This window comes from Periophthalmus magnuspinnatus, chromosome 23 (assembly GCF_009829125.3).
Source record: "Periophthalmus magnuspinnatus isolate fPerMag1 chromosome 23, fPerMag1.2.pri, whole genome shotgun sequence".
NCBI lineage: Eukaryota > Metazoa > Chordata > Actinopteri > Gobiiformes > Gobiidae > Periophthalmus > Periophthalmus magnuspinnatus.
In genome coordinates, this window is record NC_047148.1 from 15,672,314 (window position 1) to 15,694,196 (window position 21,883).

The window sequence follows — 21,883 nt, forward strand, 5'->3', positions numbered from 1 at the left end:
CTAGAAAATACTTTGAAAAGTAGAAGGAGTGAAGGATAAGGGATTAATGGAGCTCAGAACACATTTGCTTCAAGGTTTGTATTAATGACGTATAGCAGCCAAAGACAGCGTTACCAGCTCTAGTGCAGTGGAGAACAGGCATTCACGTACGAAAATGATACAAAACACAATTCTAGATATGTTTTTGATGATTGTATAACATTGTAACAGGGTTAATAACTCAAAAACACAGATGTGGCTAATATGGGCCCTTTAAGACTAGCGGAACCACTGTCGACAGCTTTGTTTCTGTCCGGACAGAGTCGTGGATGCATAGGGGAAGTCTGTGTGAGATGGCGGTCGACTGTGGGACCGATTAGAGCTCTGTACAGTGGCGTGTTAGTTAATTTTTGCCTTATCGTACGCCTGCTTGTGGCCCCAGTCATGGAGGGCGGTAAGCCGAGCCTGGCCTTGGTCTACCAGGCGGTCCAGGCTCTGTACCACGACCCAGACCCGTCGGGGAAGGAGCGAGCTTCAGTGTGGCTAGGGGAGCTTCAGAGATCGGTAAGAAACTGAGATGGCTAGTTCCTTAGCAAGCGTAAAAATACCGGAGAGCTGCCTGACAACAAGCGTTGTATTTATCGGCAATTTGTACCCAAATAACTGCGCTATGTGTAATTAAAGCAACAATAGATCCCACCGTAAAGAAACAGAACTGTAATGTTAGCATCTACGTAAAGCTAAGCTATCAATGAATGAACCAAAACACAAACACTGATGTAATGTGCTATTATCCTTCTACCGCTTTCATCTACATTATTTTACTTAAACTGAAACATAACTCGTATTCTTAACACATAGACTAGATAAACGACTTGGACGACATTTGTATGCTTTAGTCCCAGTGGACACACCGGTCTAACCCGGTGCACAACCTAGGTTTGCTTGCAGTCCAGCAGGCCAATATTAAAACTTCTATTTTGAATCCCAAGTTTTAGTTTTAGTAGTAGTAGTCCTATTCACAATACTTTACGCAACCCTTTGTAATTTTAAAATTAACATATATATGTATATATATATTTTTTTTGTCAGATGTACGCCTGGGAAATCTCTGATCAACTTCTTCAGCTCAAACAAGATGTTGAGTCCTGCTACTTTGCTGCTCAGACCATGAAAATGAAGATCCAGACGTCATTCTTTGAACTCCCACCTGAGACCCACAATGCCCTGCGTGACTCACTTCTAACCCATATCCAAAGTCTGAAAGACCTGTCACCGATCATTGTCACCCAGGTTATATTATTGTTGTTATAATTAAGTTAGTTAATATATTAAGATTTGTAGTTCCCATCTTAATATTTGGGGGTGTGGTGTGCAGTCAGAACATGACCCTGGTGATTGCTAAAAAATGTGTTTATTTTCAGCTGGCCTTAGCCATTGCAGATCTTGCTCTTCAGATGGCTACATGGAAAGGATGTGTTCATACACTAATAGAAAAGTTAGTAAAAAAAAGGCAAGTTATTAAACCCAAGCTGGATAAACATTGGACAAATTATTATATTTTATTTTTAGGTACAACAACGACATCAGCTCAATGCCCTTTCTGATAGAGATTCTCACTGTGCTTCCTGAGGAAGTCCACAGTCGCTCTTTAAGAATTGGAGCAAACCGTCGGACGGAGATTATTGAAGATTTAGCTTATTATTCAAGCACAGTTGTAACTTTGCTGGTAAGTCTTTTTTAACATTGTTTGTGGCATTTTGTCGTAAATTGTAACAGTACAATGCTATACTATTTAAAATATTTCAGACTTCCTGTGTGGAGAAGAGTGGTGATGATGAGAAACTGTTAATCAAAGTGTTTCGTTGCTTGGGAAGCTGGTTTAACCTCGGTGTTCTTGATAGCAACTTTATGGCCTCTAATCAACTGTTGATGGTGCTCTTCCAAGTGCTGGTGAGAAAACTTCTATATCTTTAATTTGTGCACAACTGACTGTAGTGCACTTTTGTAGTGCCCTGCTGTAGATAGATTGTACAAGATTTTCAAAAGTGTCTTATACCCATTTGCAGCAGAGGGATGAGACCTCGACTAACCTCCATGAAGCAGCGTCCGATTGTGTTTGTTCTGCTCTCTACGCCATAGAGAATGTGGACACCAACATGGCTCTTGCGCTACAGCTTTTTCAAGGTGTTCTTACTCTAGAAACGGCCTATCACATGGCAGTGGCCAGAGAAGATCTGGACAAGTAGGTTAAACAATTTCTACATACTTTCACTTGAGGTTGATGCACATTATTAACCAATAGCTCATCAAATGGCACTTGCATTTGTGTTTTCAGGGTATTGAACTACTGCAGAATCTTTACAGAACTTTGTGAAACATTTTTGGAAACAACTGTCAGGAGTCCTGGTCAGGGAATGGGGGATCTTAGGACCTTGGAACTACTGTTGATTTGTGCAGGACACCCACAGTATGAGGTAAAAAAAAAAAAAAAAAAGTTGTGCTATATATATTGTAGTCATTCTCTACTGAAATACTGTGTTTTAAATTTTAACACCCATGTTCTTCCAGGTGGTGGAGATCTCCTTTAACTTTTGGTACCGTCTTGGAGAACATCTATATAAGATCAATGATGTGGCCCTTCACAGTATTTTTAGGCCTTATATTCAGAGATTGTTGCACTGTTTAGCTCGACACTGTCAGCTGGACCCTGATCATGTAAGAACAAGCAGCCAAATTGCAACATGTCATGTCTTTTATCATTATAATTCCTTTGTTTCCCACAGGAAGGAATCCCAGAAGACACGGATGACTTTGGAGAGTTCAGAATGAGGGTCTCTGATTTAGTTAAAGATGTTATTTTTCTTGTGGGCTCCATGGAATGCTTTGCACAGGTTGGTGCAATTTAAGTTACATGTATTTTTATTTAAAGATGGTTATTCATATATACATTTTAAAATGTGTTTCCAGTTATATTCCACACTAAAACAAGGGAATCCACCTTGGGAAGTAACTGAGGCTGTTCTTTTCATAATGGCTTCAATTGCCAAAAGTGTAGATCCGTGAGTGTCAAATTGCATCTCAATTATTCAAACATAAGTCAAACATAAAAAACACATCAGCAGTAATTGTTTTTCTTTCATTTCAGTGAAAACAACCCTACTTTGACAGAGGTTCTTGAGCAAGTAGTATTGCTTCCAGAAAATGTGCATATGGCAGTTCGATATACTAGCATAGAGCTGGTTGGAGAAATGAGTGAAGTGGTGGACAGGAACCCCCGTTTTCTTGGTAAATTCAATTAAGTGTTTTTCTATTGAATTATTATGCCAAGTTGCAACATTTGACTCAAACACCGTATCCCTTCTCATTGCTTCCAGATTCAGTTTTAAACTACCTTATGAAAGGTCTAAGAGAAAAACCTCTAGCCTCAGCTGCAGCCAAGGCAATCCACAATATCTGCTCTGTGTGCAGAGATCACATGGCTCAACACTTCCAAGGACTGCTGGAAATAGCACGTTCTCTTGACTCTTTTGCTCTGTCAACAGAAGCTGCAGTTGGCCTGCTCAAGGGTAAAGATATGATCAATATTCCAACAATGTAAAGTGAAGCTTGATGGAAGTAAAGCTTGTACAGTGTGCAAAACTGTACAAGAAACTGACCTTAATAGTTTCTTAACAATCTGCATCATTCCAATATGTATAGGTACTGCACTTGTTCTGGCTCGTCTTCCATTAGAGAAAATTGCTGAGTGTCTCAGTGACTTATGCACTGTTCAGGTTATGGCGCTGAAAAAGGTTGGTACTTATAATTGTTACATTACATATTAGGACAATTTAGTTGATGTATATATGATAATGTATATTTTACTAACTTGTGTTGTTGTAAATGATCAGCTTCTAGTAGAAGGATCAGCCAATGGTAAATCAGCAGACCCTACTGTATGGCTAGATAGACTTGCTGTTATTTTCAGGTAATGTCACAAATCATTTGAATATATTCAAATGCTGTGTAAAACTTTGTGTGTGACTTAAACATGTTTTTTGCAGACACACAAACCCTATAGTGGAAAATGGGCAAACACATCCCTGTCAGAAAGTTATCCAGGAGGTTGTTCACTCACTGTTCACATACAGTTTATTGGTTTGTATGAAATGTTTCTTACTCTTTACTGGTGACCGTTTTTAGATCTGGCCTGTTCTGTCAGAAACTCTAAACACTCATCAGGCTGATAATAGAATAGTGGAGCGATGCTGTCGCTGTCTTCGATTTGCTGTGCGATGTGTTGGAAAGGGTTCTGCATCTCTGTTGCAACCTCTTGTCACCCAGGTAACTTCTACAATAACATCACATTTTGTTGCATTCAAGTAACAAGTCTGTTGTGCAGATGGTGAGCGTGTACCAAGTGCATCCGCACTCGTGTTTCCTGTACCTTGGAAGCATCCTGGTGGATGAATATGGAATGGAGGAGGGATGCAGACAGGGTTTACTTGATATGCTGCAGGTAAAACTAAAATATTAAAGAACTGGAAAGTGCCCTGACACATGTTTGTTAGACCATAATGAATAATTTTAAATTGTTTTACTTCTCAGGCTCTGTGTATGCCAACATTTCAGCTATTGGAACAGCCTAATGGTTTGAGAAATCACCCCGATACTGTAGACGATCTGTTCAGACTGGCTACAAGGCGAGTTAACTAAACAAGTTCAACAGTTGCACTCTTAAATCTAGCTGATTTTACTTTTTGGTTTATAGGTTTGTCCAGCGAAGTCCTGTCACTTTACTAAGTAGTAGTATCGTGGTCCACATTATTCAGTGTGCCATTGCAGCCACTTCCTTGGATCACAGAGATGCTAACTGCAGTGTCATGAAGTTTGTTCGAGACTTCGTACATAGTGGAGTTGCAAAGGATGTGAGTCTTCAAATATTTGTTGTGCTATATGTAACTTGTATTTCATATTTTTATTAGTAATAATTCACTACATGATTTATAATCAGTCTTAAACTAACTTTTTCTCTAGCATGAAGAAGATTTTGAAGTGAGGAAGCAGCTGATTGGTCAGGCTATGGAGCAGCATGGTCAGCAGCTGGTCACTCAGCTGGTGCACTCGTGTTGTTTCTGTCTACCCCCATACACACTGCCAGACGTCGCAGAAGTGCTATGGGAAATCATGTTTTTTGACCGACCGGTGAGTACAAAGTAGGGTTGCAACAACTAATCCACTAATTGTGACTAGTCGGGTATAAATAATCTTGTTGTACGCATCTAACATTTTTTGTATTTGTTAGACTTTCTGTCGTTGGCTAGAAAATGCTCTGAAGGGTTTACCGAAAGAGACAGCAGGAGGAGCTGTAACGGTCACGCACAAGCAACTTACTGATTTCCATAAACAAGTCACCAGGTAGGTTCTGAAATGCATAAGTTCCTTTGAGTAAATATAGTGGCCTGCATAAGCAGATATTTGCTACCAAGACATGTTACAACAGTGTGCTGTTGTCTGTTCAGCCCTGGGTGGTTTCTGTTCAGGCAAGTTAACCTGAGGGGTGGAACGCAGAAAAACCTAGTTTAGGCATGCCAGCTGATCTGGTTTAGGATTTGAAAACTGTATTTGATATAAACCCTGTATGATGCAAACTTTTCTCTTGTTATGTAGTGCTGAGGAATGTAAACAGGTGTGCTGGGCCATCAGAGAGTTCACCCGGCTCTTTCGATAGCTGTGTGAATAACATCAGGTAACTACAACATATCCATAATGTTTAACCACTTTTTAGTTTTGGATTTTTAAATGGAATGTTTATATAAAATATGAACAAATGTTATCCCCCTCCAGGTTATTTTTCCGTTTGCTGACATTAAGTGAGCAATTCTGCTAAAGCAGAGGAGAAACCCAAAGGGACCCAGTCACAAGGGAGGCTGGACATTGAATGTGACATCAATGAATCGCTCTCAAATGGACTAATGGGTGATGATCAGCCCCCTGTACCCACTAACACCACCTCCCGCTCAAGCCTCAACTGCAGCAGGCGCTTGGGTGGGTTGGACTTAAAGTCGACACGGTTAAGTTCAGTGGGCAGAGAACTGATTAAACAGGATGTGCCTGTCTACAGTTTTTAAAAAAAATAGATGATTTATTTTTGTCTTATAAACTTGTCAAGTTGCTTATGTTGTGCCATACAAAAGAGCCAAATCAATCCCCTAATGCTCTTTGGCTAATCAGGTGATGTTCACCTGGAGAGATGAAAATCCCAGAAAAGGCTCACTGTTGGTTCGGCATCACCTTTGACCTTTTTAAAGTTGTCTTATTTTAATTTTATCACAAAGTTAAGCCGTGACAGGGTGAAATCTAGAAAATAACATCACTGGTGATTTAATCTTGTTATCAACAATAAAACAAGTAAAACAAGATGTGGAAAGTCCTTCTGTTTAAGGTTGTTCTATTGATAATCAAGTATCAAAGCTGGTTAAATCCACTTTTGTGCTAAAGAGTTAATAGGCAGATTTAACTAATTCAACATTTAGAATCAGATATATTCTCATTAACCAGAAGGATAGTGATCCAAGTAAAAAATACTAATTTACCACTTGAATTTATGAAGCAGGAGGGAATTGCTTGAAACATGACTATTCCTTTTCAAATTTAAATGGCCATTTTGAAGTATGCCATCTTATTTTTTTTTTATTTTTGGAAATGCAATTTTGAATTTGACATTTTCTAATTCACAATGTTTACAAATATTGCATTGCAACTTTGCATTAAATTGTCAAATTAGGATTGCATAATGAAAATACATATTTAAATTTCAAAATTGAATTAATAAAAAAAAAAAAATCATCCATATTGATATAATTCACATTGAAAGTAGAATAGAAGTTTCAAAATATAAAGTGTTCTAAATATATTGGCCCATATATTTTAAAGCAGTATGCATTACAAATTATAATTGGAAACAACATTTGGGAACAGTTAAGGGACAATTTGGTTTCCACTTTCCTAATACTTCTGTAATGAAGGATGTAAACTGTCCAATCAATTTAAGCGGGTCTTGGGGTGGCTTTGGTTCTAACAGTACATTCTTTATTGTTTGACTTTTCATGAGGTACAACTGAGGGGAAAAGTGAATGGAATTATTGTCATAACCGTCATCCTGTGCCCAGCTTCTCTTCCACGCAGCAGCTGTTGTGATCAGACCAAAAGTGTCCAGAACTAACTTCAAGACACAATTAACTATGGCTTTATCAAGTTAATCCACAACTCAACTTTTGTATTTTGACTTTAAAACATGAGCTACTCATTTTGGCTATTAAGCAATTTGCATGGGTGAAAGTTTAACAAAATACTGTTGTTTTATTGAACATTATAAAACTATACAAATAATGGAGCAAAACATGTCACTTGCCTGGTAAAATAACGGGTGCTCTGAATCTGTCCGCTACATTTTAAAATGGGGTTATCCCTAACACTGCCACCAGGTCTGTTGTCCGAAATGTCAAAACCACTGAAAGAACTTCTTTTTTGGATCTAGATCAGAGTATGCATTTCATCTTGCAAATGACAGAACAACTCTAGCATTAAACTGATTTTAGCATGAGGAGTTTTGCAGGTTGATCATGGGCCAGCCGGTGTCCACGGGCCATGGTTGTGCTGGCTTTGGAGGAGTCTCTGCAGCTCCTTAAATTGCTGCACCGTCTGGTCCTTCACATCTGGGTTGGAGATCTGAAGTCTGATACTGTCTGTGGACCAGCTCAACTCTCCCGAGAACATCTCTGTCAGGATGCGAGCCACAACAGGTACGACCTATCGGACACAAATAAAACTAGCCAGTGCATGAAGCCAATGTGCTGTGAACATTAGGCATATTCACCAACCTGGACAATAATCAGTTTTTTTTCTTTAGGTTTTCTGTCAGGCCAGTCCTCACCAAAACAGAACGTGATCTCGAATGGTGGAGGGTTTTCAGCTTCACCTTTCTGAAACATAATCAGCCCTGGAAAAATGTGAATTGGTGTTTGAAAATACAAAGGATATAGATTGCATCGTACCATAGACTGTGGTTCAGGATTCGAGACAAGATTCGCAGGTGGTGGTGCTCTAGTAAATTTCCCATGTGTCCAATAAAATCTAATTGAGCTTATTGTTTTTGTGCCATTGATTTAGCGAAGCAAAAAATAAAATAGAATCAATATTAAGTTATTACTGTAAATGACTGAAATGTTAGCCAAGGTTGGTGGTTCAAACCCAATTTGGACCATTGCTTGGGCAAAACACTTGCCATCCACCTTGTCTGTGTGTGAATGGGGTGTGTGAGTGGTGGTTGTACAGACTAATGGCACAGATTAGCAGCCAAGATTCTGTCTACACCAGGGCAGCTGTACCAGTACAAAGTATGAGGTGAATGAATAATGCACATAATTTAAAGTGACTTTGAGCATCTGGAAAAGCATTTTATAAGCACCTATATAATTGTAATGATGTATGAACTATATTTATTATTATTAATACCTTGGAGAAAGTCATTGAGGCTGAAGACCTTTATCTTCTTCTCTCGCTCCATAGGATTAGGCACAGCCCGTTCGGGTACTCCTGGACCAGACCAGAACACTTTACATTGGCAGAGGCGGATGGCATAGATGTCCTGTTGCCAGATCTCGAGTATAAGACCGCGGTCCATCACGTCCAGGAGGGCTGCAGTGTAAAAACGCTGCTTCTGGTTCTGGATCTGCTCAGTCCCAGGAAACAGGACTTGCTCCAGATTTACTGGTCCAAACAGATCCACCTGTTCTGGGGTGGGCTCTAGGTGCCCGAAGTACAGACGACAGCCCTGAGAGTTACTCACAGTCAGTGAACCTGCAGTGCGTCCACGGTAAAGGAACTTTAAGTCCAGGTCTGTTACTGCAGGAAAAAAACTAAGTTAGTTTGCATTTGGATGATCCTTCTATGATTTATTAAGATTATATGGTTTACTTTAAACATAACCCCCATTAACATGAATCTTGTGTGTGTTTTGACGGTTTCCCCTTTTTGTTTTCTCCCTTGAATTCTGATATATCCCATTGGGAAGAACCAATATAAAAAGTTATTGAGTCCTATATACTTACGTGGGACACTGCTGAGTAGGTCATATTTGCAGTTTTGTGTTTGAGAATCATTTTCTGTGTGGACCACTCCCACAGCATTAGTTTCCATCACTGAAGAACTGGGCAGGGGGTTCAGGTCCTGGAGCCCCACATAGGGCCTCTGGTCCACCATATGACCAGAGGCCTGGAAGTCCTGCTGGGAAAGGCTACAGGACACAGGTGGGGCAGGGTGCATTGTTTCTGGGAGAAGGGGCATGGGTATAATTTGTGGCAATGTCTCATTGGACGATAGGTTGAAGGAATTGACTTCAGTGTGGGCTGAGAAGGGGTTATAGGGCTGTGGTTCATTGAGTCGTGGGTCTGAGGAGCAGCCAAGAACAAAGTTTTACAAAGTTTGACTAGAAACACCATAAACAAGAAAAGTACTGTGTTACTGTCTTTAGTCTTTGTCAAATAATGCTGTATTTGTAGAAAGTAGAGATTAAAATATTACTTACTGATACTAAGCTCCATTAAATTAGGCATCTTGAAATAAAATGTACAAAATAAGTTTATGCAAAAAATAGTGTATATTTAAAATATGAAAAATATGTTCACCTCTTCCTCTTCATCATCATCGCCAGCATCTAAAAAAGATTAAAAAAAAAACAAAACAAAACTAAATAATATAAAAGGTGTAAAAAAATGACGTGTAAAAAGATTTCACCTTCAATTCATTATAAAATAACTTGATGATGTCTCACCTGAACAGCCCACAGTGTCACACACTTCGTAGATTTTGAACGGCTGAACTGGGGTCTCTTTGGTACCATCGTATTTCAACTGAAACTCACGGCTCTTGTTGAGTGCACAGCGAAGGTTTGCTTTCCACTTTGCTGGATCAGGCTCATCCACACCTTCCTGGTACTTGCCAGTTTCAAGAGCCCATGCCTTGAAAGACAAAAGTCATTCTAATGACCAACACTTGATGGTTTCTGTCAACACCAATTTGTTTTCCCATTTTTCAAACAGGAAATGTTCAAGTGCTCCATGCATAAGTTAAAATACCTATAGTCTAGGTTTAATGAGGCATTCTCATAGTCTAAATAGATTATTATTATCCAGTCTACAATGGGTTAAGTATTCCCCCCCCCCCACTTTCATAATTTTACACTGTAACAACGTATTCACAAGCCTTTATTAGGCCTCTTTATATTTTACATAGCTACCGACAGAGCTGGAGCAGCTGGTCAAGCGTGTCCCCTGGTCCTGTGGGTCATGAGCTCACCTTAAAGATGGTGTTTTCCTCTTCTGATGTTGGCAGGTGTCGTGTTGCGTGTTTCCATGGGATCTGAAAGAGGCGGCGGTCCGCGTTGAGCCACTGCAAACCGGGGTATCTGCCACTGCTCACCTGGGCCAAAAGCCAGGGCTTTAGCCGCACCCGCCGGGGCTGTGGGACGCTCATTCTGCAGGACGCTACGTGCAGGTGAGAAGGGGAAATGGCACACACAGTTTCAAAAGCACTGTCGCCTATCACGTTGCTTTAACGCGTTTTTTTGTAATAATGAGATCTCCAAACTAAGATGGTTCTGTCTTGTGTTTGGGGAAGTTGATCACGAGTAGGCTACAATTTGTGACGAAAGGCCTTTTAAAGTGATAGGCCAAGTAGGCAGCTTACAAATGTCGTAAAATCATTGAACTGGTGACCACTGGTGACTGTGGGCCACCTGTGCACTGACAAATCAGAGACTCACCTGAAGCTCTCCAGGCCCGGGTGCAGCTCCTTGGACGACTTCACTCTTATGTCACAAGCTGCAACTAAACGAAAAGTATCTATCCAATCGTCACACTGGAAAGAAACCTCTACAGAAGTTTGACGGAGCAGACTTGACCCAGCTGTTCTCTGTCAGGACGTCCTCCAGGTGGAAATCGTAAGTAGTAGTAGTATCTTACAGAATAAAAGCTGGGTGTATAGGTAGAGCTAGTTTACCTGTACAAACACGTGAAGTTTCCTTTTCTTAATTTTCGGTGTCATTTTAGCAGACAGGACTCCGCTTTCTTCCGGTTTAACAATAGGTCCACATTTATGTCGAAAGCAGAAGCAGGCAGTTTCAGCGGCTCTGTCAGGAACTAACAAACTCCTATAAAAGCAGCCTCCTGCAGGTTCCTCCCTTCTTCCGCAAGTGAATATTATTATAGAAGAGTGTGGACTATCATTAACTCAACAGAAATACATACGGCCAGTAAATAGGCTACATAGGCTAATTATGATTTAAGCAATGTTTTATGTCCGACTTAAGCTCTCTTTGGAGGTCTACTGTCACATGTTTGTGTAAACCTTAATAATAATTTTGCAGAATGTTTTTATAGGAGCTGCATTTAGCCTGCGCCCTTAGTGTTTTTACACTAAGGGCGCAGGGCCCCCCCCCCCCCCCCCCCCCCCCCCCACACACACACACACACACACACACACACACACACTCACCCCGACTCATGTGAAGCTCTTTCTATCACACCAAAAGACCAAATTACAACATAAATAATAGAGTCATCATGTTCAATGTTTGTAATTAAGAATATCTCAAATAAGCATCGGAATGATCAGTAAAAACTTTACTTGATATGAATGTTTACCTATCTGAGGGCATTTTCAAAATAAAATCTCACATGCAGGTCCTTTTAATTTTAGTCATTTTGAAGGTTTGGGAAATCTTTAACTTTATTGAGAGACTACTCGTGTAGTGCTTATTTTTGAATGCAGTACAAGTCCAAGGTTTGCGCCAGGGTGACCACATGTCCCGCTTTGTGCGGACAGTCACGCAGCACCGCATTTTTAACTCCAGTCCACTCTTGGCCCGCATATTATTTTCAGAAGTAAATAAAAACACTTTTAACCCCAGTTAAATTGATAGAGCGCGTGGACTTGTCTGTAGCCGCTGCTGCTCTTTTATTCTTTTCACTAGTGACCAATTAAATGGCACCAGTCACGTGGGGTGAGAACGTTGCGACACTTGATTGACAGCAGCTTCAGCCAGTTACGTGTCTTGTGTTAATGACGCTGACTCACGCGCGTCCACGCGGGCCGCCCCCTTGTCCCTCTGTCTCTCCTGTCTCTCCTCTGTCGCTCCTCTGTCTCTCCTGTCTCTCCCCTGTCTCTCCCCTGTCTCTCCTGTGTCTCTCCTGTGTCTCTCCTGTCTCTCCTCTGTCTCTCCTGTGTCTCTCCTGTGTCTCTCCTGTCTCTCCTCTGTCTCTCCTGTCTCTCCTCTGTCTCTCCTCTGTCTCTCCTGTCTCTCCTCTGTCTCTCCTCTGTCTCTCCTGTCTCTCCTCTGTCTCTCCTGTCTCTCCTCTGTCTCTCCTGTCTCTCCTCTCTCTCCTGTCTTTCCTCTGTCTCTCCGATAGAGGACGCCACAATTCAGTAGGAAGTCGGTGACAACTAAGACAAACAAACATGGCATTAGCCCAGACATGGTTTCTTGTCAATGCAAGTGTAAACTATGGGGAAAATAACTCAGTTAAAATGGATCTGGTTGACCTACGTGATGACTACTGCATGGCATTACCAAACCAGACCCAAGACACAAGACATTGTAGAGAGAGGAGTTCCTGTTCCTAAAATATGGATGCATTTTTTTTCCTTTGAGCAATAATCCCCAAGAACCTTTACAGCTACTGTTGTGGAATTTCTACAATCAATTAAAGAATAAAATTACTGGGAAGTTATCTTTAATCAAAGGCTCTGGTTTATTAAAGCAATTGTGCACAAATGACAGTGTGGTCTCGCCCTAAGCTGTGTCAATGTCAGTATCTACAGCATATTTATACCACACAGATTTACACGAATCAGAAAAAACAGTTTAAACATGTTAAAGGAGAACAAGGCCAAACCACTTGTAACATAGCATAAACATTTAGTCTAATCTGGCACCTAATATGCCGTTAAGATGCTGACACTTAGGTCTGAATATCCATCTCATAAACCAGCCTATATGACAAAGTACAAATTAAGTAAAACACTGCAAGTAAAGATTCCCATAACTCTGCGTTACTGAAAGAGAAATCATTGTTAGAATGTGAACAATTCAGCTGGAAATACAAGACCAACTTGGAATGTAAGTATAGATTTGTTGAATAATATTAAACCTTAAATATTTTTTTTTATATATAAATGAAACGTTTCTAACTAATTGCTACTGTGTGCCTTTAGCTTGCAGGTCAGCTGTTGCACTTTAGGAACTAAGACTTTGTTTCAGCCAGATTTTACCTCCCCCATGACTTGTTGAAAATTTACAGTTCTATTCCAAAACAGAATAGTTTGTTTGTCAGTCATTTAGTAGTTTCAGTGATTTAGTTGGTGCAAATAATAATAACTACTGGCCTGGTTATATGGTTATGGTTCAGTGTTCAAAGTTAAAGTTTTGCATATGTTAGGTGTTGTCTACATGAACTGCTGAGTAGTTAGTAGAATGTTAGCACTCGAATACTATACTATATACAATAAAATGTATCGATTTATTTGCACTAGTAACCCTTATTATTACTCTTTGCCGCACTGAAACAAAGGTGTTGTCCTACATTCTGTTGGTTTTCATCTGGTCACCCTGTATTATGTTGCATAGGCTCACTGTGCCTGCATGTTTTTGTGTAGTTAACAATGTAAACCATAAGAGGGCGTTGTAGACACATAGGCTAAAGCAGACAGTGGTCCTGAGTTTTTTGTTTTTTTTTAGTTTGTACATTTCAGTTGTTTTTAGGTTGTGGATACTTAGCATTAAGAAAGGAAACCAATAATATGCTAAATATGGTAGGATAAATTAAATTGAATATCCTTTTAATCATCCTAAAAAACAACTTTTGAGACTTACATGAGTGTTTTGTTTCATTCCCGCTCTGGCCCTGTCCCAACACTCGCACTTACGCACTTCAGATGCGCGTTCCCGTGAAGTGGGCAGTGTGTCCTTTCTTTTGAATATTTTAATCCGCACTTCACCGCACCGTTTTCCAGCAGGTGTGGAGAACTGCAGATTTCAGGCAAACCTCACAATGCATTTCACTGGACTGTTTTCAAACGGCCTAGACAGTCAGCGCACACCACTGTAAAAGCGTTAACACAGATCTTACTTTTTATGGCTAAAACAGGCCTACAGACTGTGGCTTTCTAATGAACTGAACTGCAGTTTACCAACGTCACTCACTGCTGTTTTACGCAGCTTGGATGTTTACCACGTCCCCTGTGCCAGTCATCTGAAGTGTGCCCTTCAGATGACTGGCGCTTTTTCAGTAAGGGCACACTTCATTGAAGCGTGCAGTGCATAGTGTGGGTATTGGGTCAGATTTTTATTTATTTTTTAATGATTGCAAGTACAATGGGCAAAGACGGGGGTTAGGTGAAAACGGGTATCTTCTGGGTACTAAAGCGTCAGGGAAAATAGGGCTACAAGATTACTCAAACATGCATGAACCAGTTGAAAAACAACTCTAAACTAATTATGAGGGGACGCGTTGTAACATGGGTAAACACGTTAAAGTAAATCCTGCAGAGTTTGCTTATGAACCTGATCAGATGATGTCAGCTCTCTCTCTAAAATGTATAGCTGCCATTGTTTCTAGCTTCGATGTACCAGCAGAGGGCTCTAGTAGAGGTAATATATAAGCGCATCCTCGGATGGAATCTTCAATATTTTGTCCGCTCATTAGAGCTGAATTACTGTCATTTGTTTTCTACATGCATCATGGTAATCTTTAACAGGGTGGCCAAAAGTAGAATCCTGTTATTGAAACTTTTAAGCTTCTATATTTATGGACTGACTTGTGACACATGTCCAGGTCAGATTAAACCCTCCATACACATTCATTGTTAATCTTCTACACAGATTGCAGTGATCTTTGTGTTGTATGGGTCATCAGTCTGACTTGTGCTACTGTGGCTGACCATATTAATACATCCTAAAGCAGAGTGCTCCTGTAGTACACTGCTCCTGTCTGCTCCTTCGTCTGTCTGCGATAATGTCACTGGATCGATTGAGCCCTCTGACCTTTCTTGTGTAGAAAACACAATTGTAGCACTGCTTCCTTTATTTGTTGCTTCAGTGAATGTTGATGGTGAAGGAAGTATAGACAGTTTTCTGGTGTAGAGGCCGTGATGTCCATGGAGACTACCTGAGCAAGATGGTTCACCACTCAATGCTGGCCGACTGGTGACCTGTCCAGCAGAAGATAATCCCATATGAAATTAAGGTTAAGGTACACTATAGTCCCCTTAGGGAACTTGGCTCCATGGAACATCCTGTCAGGAGCAGTGGCTGTCACTGTGTATTTTTGTGATTTTTAGATTCAGTTTGTTCTCTACATACATTTCACACAAGGATTCAGACATTTCATGCTTCATGAACCTTTAGAATAAACACATGCAGGAAGTACAGATGGACAAGCTATCAAATCACAGCAAGACTACCCACTCAAAACACTATAACATTTATTTAACAATAGCATATATATATATATGTTTTTTTGGGTTTTTTTTGTTTTTTTTTACCTTCATTTAACCAATTAAAAAAAAAAAATTGAGCTTAACAGTCTTTACTTGCATCCAGTTCTATTAAATATTGTAGACATATTAAATCTAAAATCCAGCAACTGGTCTAGTTTTTCTTTTTTAGTTTAATACCTCTATGTGCTGTCTCTCATCTTTAGCTTCTCTTTCAAGTTTTTGCCTGTTGTGCTTTCTCCTGAGCATTCTTAGCAGGAGAAAAAGGGCAGCTGTGAGTAAGAGCAACAAGATGGCAGCCGAAATTACTCCAGTTTCAATATCTCGTACAAACTGCTCCTCAGTGAGTGTTCCACGAGGAGCTGCAATATAAAGCACAGAGCATCATTGAATGTGATTAAAAATGGTAACATCAAGGTCAAAGGTATATGTGTATATGTGTTTCTAAATATACTTAGTTGGACTTTACAAAACTATCCATCAACTTTGTAGCTTTTGAAAAACATTAGTTTACAGTTAATTTGTGCTTACTAGCTTGTCCTCTCTGCAGGACCTCAATATCCACTGAAGCGGATACTTCCTCTCCTGATTCTTCATCTCTGGCAATTACCTGCAGAGTGCGCATCACACAGCCAGAATTAATATAATTGGCTTAATATCTCACATAATCATGTAATAGCTTGATTGATTCGGTGTACAGGTTCACAGGAGTCCGACGACCTCATGCTGAGAAACCTGAGAAACTGATACCTCCTGCAGTTAAAGAAACCCACCTGTATGATGTGTCTGTCAAAGGCATAGAGGCGGTCTGTTTTGGCTATAAGCACTCCTCCTTGTGTGATGTGGTACAGTCCCTCTGTGACTGACGGACTGTAGAGGGAGTACTGCACATTTGGGTTCCGCCCCTGGTGGGACAGGACAATGTTGTGTAAAACACTGTCCATGAGGATCATTATACACGTTACAAAACCTGCTTACATCTGGAAAGTCCAGGTCTGAAACCTGGATGAGCAGCACCTGATTTCCATAAGTGGAGACAATGGCGGCAGGGCTGGAGCTTTGAACAACAAAACCTTTGTATGTGGATTGGTTGAAAACAGGGGGATACATGTTCTCCGCCACAACTCGGACTAGGACTGATGCAATACTGTACTTGATTGGGTCATCAAGCTGAGAGGCCTGGCAGTGAGAACAAGTGCATTGGTTAATAGTTACAGGTGCAGGTGAAACAGTCGTAGTTGGTGAGAGTACCATGATGTTGAGTCTGAAGAAAGGAGTCTGACGCCGATCCTCTGCAGCTTTAGTTAATGTGATCTGGCCTGTGCTGCTGTTTATCACAAATCTGTCCCAGTCATTGCCTGTGTTCAAATGCCCAGGTGTCACAGGAGGAATTTAATGGCATGGACAATGCAGCTGTGTCTCACCTGAGAGGATACTGTACTTAAGAGGAGTGTCCAGACCCCTGTCTCCATCTTCAGCCTTTACTGGGCCAGGAGAAAACTTCAACACAAGATTCTGAGTGGAAAAAAAAGAAACCTAGCAGTTTCTACTAGGCAATATTTGCTTTCACACATTTATTTCTATAACGTTCATTCAGTAGTCCTAAGTGGCACAGCCACTGTGCCACTTAGGACTACTGAATGAAGTAGTCCTAAGTGGCAGAATCTTTACTGTGCTAACAATGTGCTGGGTGTCCATAAAGTCTCTTTAGAATTTAAACATGTAATTGCAAAGGCAATTGATAAGATATATTAATTAGATTTGTTCTATTGCACTCAATGGTTATACAAGTTTTTAATCACATTGCATTTCTGTATGTCATACATCCTGTTGATTAAAGAGGCATCCTTTTGAATGAACCCTAAGAAATGGCTACTGCTCAAGAGAAGGCACAATGTGTATCATGGGTTCTTTGGGGCTATGTTAAGATACCATGTATCAAACAAAGATACAGGACATTGCTGAACTAAAGCAAACTATGCTACAGCGAACATGGCAAGAAAATTGAGTACCCGTATATAGGTGTAAAAGTGAGGCAAAAAACTTTTAAATTGTAAAGAGACTTTATGGGCATCCTGTACAATAATTTTCTTTGGATGAAGAGAATCAACACCCCATTTTGGAGGGAAACATTTTAAACAGATTCTGTATCCACATTATTATGAGTTATATGGAACACATTGTTAATTTCACAATGCGTATTCTACTTGCCTTTTGTTTCTCAGTGACATTGGTGCTGTAGGAGGGGTTAGTGCAGACGGGAAGTTCAAGCGATAGAGGCACACAGGGCAGAAAGTGAGGATACTGGTCGTCTCCATCCTGGACACTGACAATCACTTCAGTGGAGGTACTGAACCTTTCTGCTGTATTGGTTTCCTAAGGAAATCCAAAGTAACCATAAGCTGGAGTTGACTTTGCTATGAAACTATGAAATCTTCTTTTTGACATTAAATTAAACACCTTTAATCATCCTTATATTGAAACAAAATTAACTTGCATATCAACATTTAGCTGACTATTTGGTTTCTTTTCTGCTTTCGTGATTGCCTTTCAGATTGATTCAAGAATTAAGGGGATTACCATGGCCCAGATCAACATCTTCAGATTTGTTTTGGTCTCGTAGTCCAAGGGCTTGTCCAGAACTACATTGCCGCTGTTTGATTGATCAATCCTGAAGTAGGACGAGTCTAACTGTGAGTAATGAGGTCATATGACAGGTGTTAGGTCACAAAATAGAATCCCTAAAATGCATGGGTCATTTAATTAAACTCACATTCAATTTGCATTGTGAAACAATATACAGGCAACTATTCAACTATCACATATTAGCCTTCAGACTACACATAATAATCACCAACCTGGAACTGTTCTAGTACAGTATGAGAAAGAACAAATTCTCACCGTTGCTGGGTCAATGGTGTATCTAAGCATGTCTCCATCAGCATCCATTGCCTTCACAGTGAAAACAACAGTGTTTACTGCTGCAAGCTGTAAAAACATTGCATTTTATGTTAAGTTCAAAAAGTTGTTAGTTTAAAGTGGGACTAAACACTTAAACTCTACTCTAGAACCACATTTTGAAGCCGGAGGAGCTTGGAGGACTAAAGAAAAGCATGAGAGGGGAAGAGAGGTAGGGTCTGAAGGTATAAGGAACAGTGTGATTGGTCTAGTATCCACACTTCAAACTCCATCCTGAAGCCAGATGGTTGTTATCAAAAACACCTGGCTGTAATCAGGGAAGTAATGTGTGATGTGACCAACTACGTGGAAACTGCAGCACACATTACAATTTTTACTATTTTTGACCAGAAAACTGCAAATTGCACTAAAATTCCCCCAAAATGAGAAAAGATAAGATAGATAAGATAAGATAAGATATGCCTTTATTAGTCCCACATTGGGGAAATTCCAATATTGCACCGCACAGCTAAAGAACAGAAGGAAAATGGTACATGCAATAAAACAAGATAATAGATAAATAGCTTAAAATAATAAAAAAAATAGACTTAAAAAATAAACTAAAAATAGAAAAATGGGTAATGCTATTAAAACACCATGTACACAGTACACGTAGTAGCAGGAAAAAAAAACTTTAAGGTAAAAACCAAGCAGTTCTTTTTTTTTTTTTTTTTTTTTTTTTTTTTTTTTTTTTTTGCTTGAATTGTTAATTTTCTTATGACTTCCTTTTGGTATACTCCATGGGGTATTGTGTTTTGATACTCTCTTCTATGGTTGTAAAGTGGAAGTAAATGCTCAGTTTTGCCAGTTTAAATACCATCATTTTATCTTTAACTTGGAGTGACCTGGAGACTCACTCTATTAGGGCAAAATGCCTTTCAAGAGAATGCAATCATGTTTCTTTTACAGAATAGAAAACACAATGAAGTAGGATATTTACATTTCACGTTTACTAGTTTTACTTTACAACCTAACCCCAAAGTCTGGTGGTTTATGTGTATACCTCACTGATGGTGGCTCTTGTGGATTCCTGTGAAAATTCTGGTTTGTTGTCGTTTTCATTCAGAATCTGGATCTGGATCCTGTAGTGTCTCTGTTACCAATCATTCATGAGTCCTGTCACATATCACTGCAGTATTATTTGAGAATATAATATGATCCATTTTGAAAACTCACTTGTACAACATTATCATGGCAGATGAGCTGTGCAATCAGCAGTGACCCTTGGACCTGTAGGATGAGACATTGTGAGATATTGAGACAGGGTTCACATTTGGGACAGGGTGACGGACAGTGTGAGACATTTGGGACATGGTAAGAGACAGGCTGAGACATTTGGGACAGAGTGAGAGAAAGTGTGAGACATTTGGGACTTTGTGAAACATTTGGGACGGTACAACACAGTTTGATACATTTGGGACAGGGTGGGAGATAGGGTGAGACATCTGGGACAGTGTGAGACTTTTGGGACAGAGTGAGAAATGGGATGAGACATTTGGGTGCAGGTTTCAGGAGTACCTCTCTGTCCAGGACTCTGGAGTGGGAGGTGTTGAGGCGGATGGTAGGTCCATCCAGAAAAATCCAATGTACATTTGGCCCCTCTAGACACAGGCGGAGGCCATTAGACCCAGGCTCTGCAGTGAGGTTGGTGTTGGCTATGAACTGTCCCATAGGACTGTTTTCTGTGATGGCTGCAAAGATGTCAGAGCCTCTCTGACAGGGACTCCCTGAGACAAAGAACATACTTATTCTGTTTAAAGTCTGACCTCATTTATGTAACTTTGTCACTTACCAAAAACAACATGGGACATCAGTCGCAGTGTCACCTGCAGCAGCAGCATCAGTCTGCACCTATTCAGCATTCTCTTGTCTCTATTCAGGAGACCCAAGCATTCTCATTAAATTCAAACAGTGCTCACCACTTAGCCTGAAAAGACCTTTGCCCTATTCCTAACTCATAGAAATCCTCAAATAAAGCTAAGTTTACAGTTCAGATAAACACAATGTTCTGTTGTTATTACTTTAGCTAATCAAGTGTAATTGCCCAGAGTGCTAACATTATGCTGTAAGTAAATGCTCACTCACCTGTGTGTCTGTGGAGCTGGTCCATGGAGCAGTGTCTTCTATTGACCTGCATTGATGCTGTGTTGTCATGTTTTATATTTACATATTCACATATTCAGACATGTCTCCAAACCGCCGCCTGCCTCTGTCCATTTATGTGTCTGTATTAGCAGCTCATAAGGCTTAGCAATAATGAGCTCACAAGTAGGTCAGCAGGATTTTACCCCTTCGGCATATTTGCACTCTCACAATAGCAAACCATTGCAACATTTATTTATTCTTCAATCCAAATGTGGTATTATAATAGTCTCAGACCCACCAGTGGGCCTAAATGAACCAAATTTCATTCATTCATGAGCCTGAAACACGCTGACAAGACTGACAGTGGACTGTCATATCTGCGAGGTGCACACCAGTAATGGTATTGTGTGACTGCAGGTCAGTTCACACGTGCCACTTTTTTCTCACCTTGCCTGTCAATTATGGAAATCATTTTGGTGAATGCTTTGTAATCACAAAGGTCACAGGTCAGGCTTGGTTTCACTGTGGTGTCATTGACCAGTAATTATTCCACTCTCCCAAATATTTACATGAAGCCTCACAATATTTAATTGAGTTACTGTCCATGTTTAAATGTGGTTACAGCTGCATTGTAACATAGATGTTGCAACTACCTCCACTTTGTTGGTGTTTATCAGCTCTGACTTTACTTCAATGATGCTGTCTAATGGAGCTCATCTCAGAGTGATTACACAGACCAGTCAGCCACAGTCTCACTGAAGCTCAGTTATTTCACATGGCTCTATGCACCTGCCAGCGCAGTACCAGGTGTTTCCAAGATGCATAATTAAAGTGCATTCATTAGAGTCATCATGGCTCTTGATTACCCCTCTCCCTCACCACGATCTGCCCTGTGCTTTTGTCTCCCACATGTGTTTGTGTCTCACACTGAGCTGCCATTGATCCACTTTCTCTTGTCCCTTATCAAAGAACAGACAGACCAATCAAACCAGCTTTGAAACATGAACTCTATGGATTGCAATCTAACAAGTTACTATGACGACTGTAGTTTTGGTCTTGGATCTGTTTGGTTATCTGAGAAATCTGTGAACATAACCTTAAATAAGATGTCTCACTATACAGCCCCTCACACTATGTATAACTCGTGTTCACACTGATGCTACTGTGCACATTTGCACCTTTGTCTGGTTCATGAATAGCAGTGTGCTAAAGGAGCGTGCAGTGTGAAGGTTTGTTTCTCATTCCTTTTTTGTTCCTCAGTTTGTTTCCTTTCCTTTTCCTTTCCTGCTTTTCCTTATGATGTCAAACTTAAACCTTTGCTAAA

General features: G+C 40.2%; 3 protein-coding genes across 4 annotated transcripts; 1 reads left to right on the top strand and 2 right to left on the bottom strand.

Annotated features, from left to right (window-relative positions):
• Positions 1–286: 286 nt before the first annotated feature.
• On the top strand, positions 287–6,383 carry tnpo3 (transportin 3). The gene is made up of 23 exons (XM_033989133.2): positions 287–543; positions 1,072–1,272; positions 1,404–1,477; positions 1,552–1,708; positions 1,789–1,932; positions 2,049–2,224; positions 2,318–2,456; positions 2,551–2,697; positions 2,766–2,873; positions 2,950–3,041; positions 3,128–3,267; positions 3,357–3,548; positions 3,682–3,773; positions 3,873–3,949; positions 4,026–4,086; positions 4,165–4,305; positions 4,364–4,480; positions 4,570–4,664; positions 4,733–4,889; positions 4,999–5,166; positions 5,267–5,379; positions 5,632–5,710; positions 5,809–6,383. Exons 1-22 carry the CDS (start codon positions 424–426, stop codon positions 5,690–5,692), a joined length of 2,772 nt encoding a protein of 923 aa, XP_033845024.1. The 5' UTR covers positions 287–423; the 3' UTR covers positions 5,693–5,710; positions 5,809–6,383.
• A 496-nt stretch (positions 6,384–6,879) lies between these two features.
• On the bottom strand, positions 6,880–11,161 carry irf5 (interferon regulatory factor 5). Of its 2 annotated transcripts, none has more exons than XM_033989843.2 (9): positions 10,787–11,161; positions 10,321–10,508; positions 9,797–9,983; positions 9,651–9,679; positions 9,551–9,578; positions 9,075–9,413; positions 8,479–8,868; positions 7,845–7,963; positions 6,880–7,773 (listed from the first exon to the last, which is right to left on the bottom strand). In XM_033989843.2, the coding sequence occupies exons 2-9, from the start codon at positions 10,495–10,497 to the stop codon at positions 7,585–7,587; spliced, it is 1,458 nt and encodes a 485-aa protein (XP_033845734.1). In that variant the 5' UTR covers positions 10,498–10,508; positions 10,787–11,161; the 3' UTR covers positions 6,880–7,584. The 2 variants fall into 2 exon arrangements, with proteins under 2 accessions (XP_033845734.1, XP_055087664.1); XM_055231689.1 differs by having other exon boundaries at positions 6,886–7,773; positions 10,321–10,498; positions 10,787–11,120.
• Positions 11,162–15,684: 4,523 nt separating this feature from the next.
• On the bottom strand, positions 15,685–18,516 carry LOC117392023 (cadherin-related family member 5). Its single transcript, XM_055231548.1, has 9 exons — positions 18,418–18,516; positions 18,097–18,207; positions 17,728–17,892; positions 16,941–17,031; positions 16,768–16,874; positions 16,495–16,695; positions 16,290–16,421; positions 16,048–16,126; positions 15,685–15,878 (listed from the first exon to the last, which is right to left on the bottom strand). Exons 1-9 carry the CDS (start codon positions 18,514–18,516, stop codon positions 15,685–15,687), a joined length of 1,179 nt encoding a protein of 392 aa, XP_055087523.1.
• Between the last annotated feature and the right edge of the window lie 3,367 nt (positions 18,517–21,883).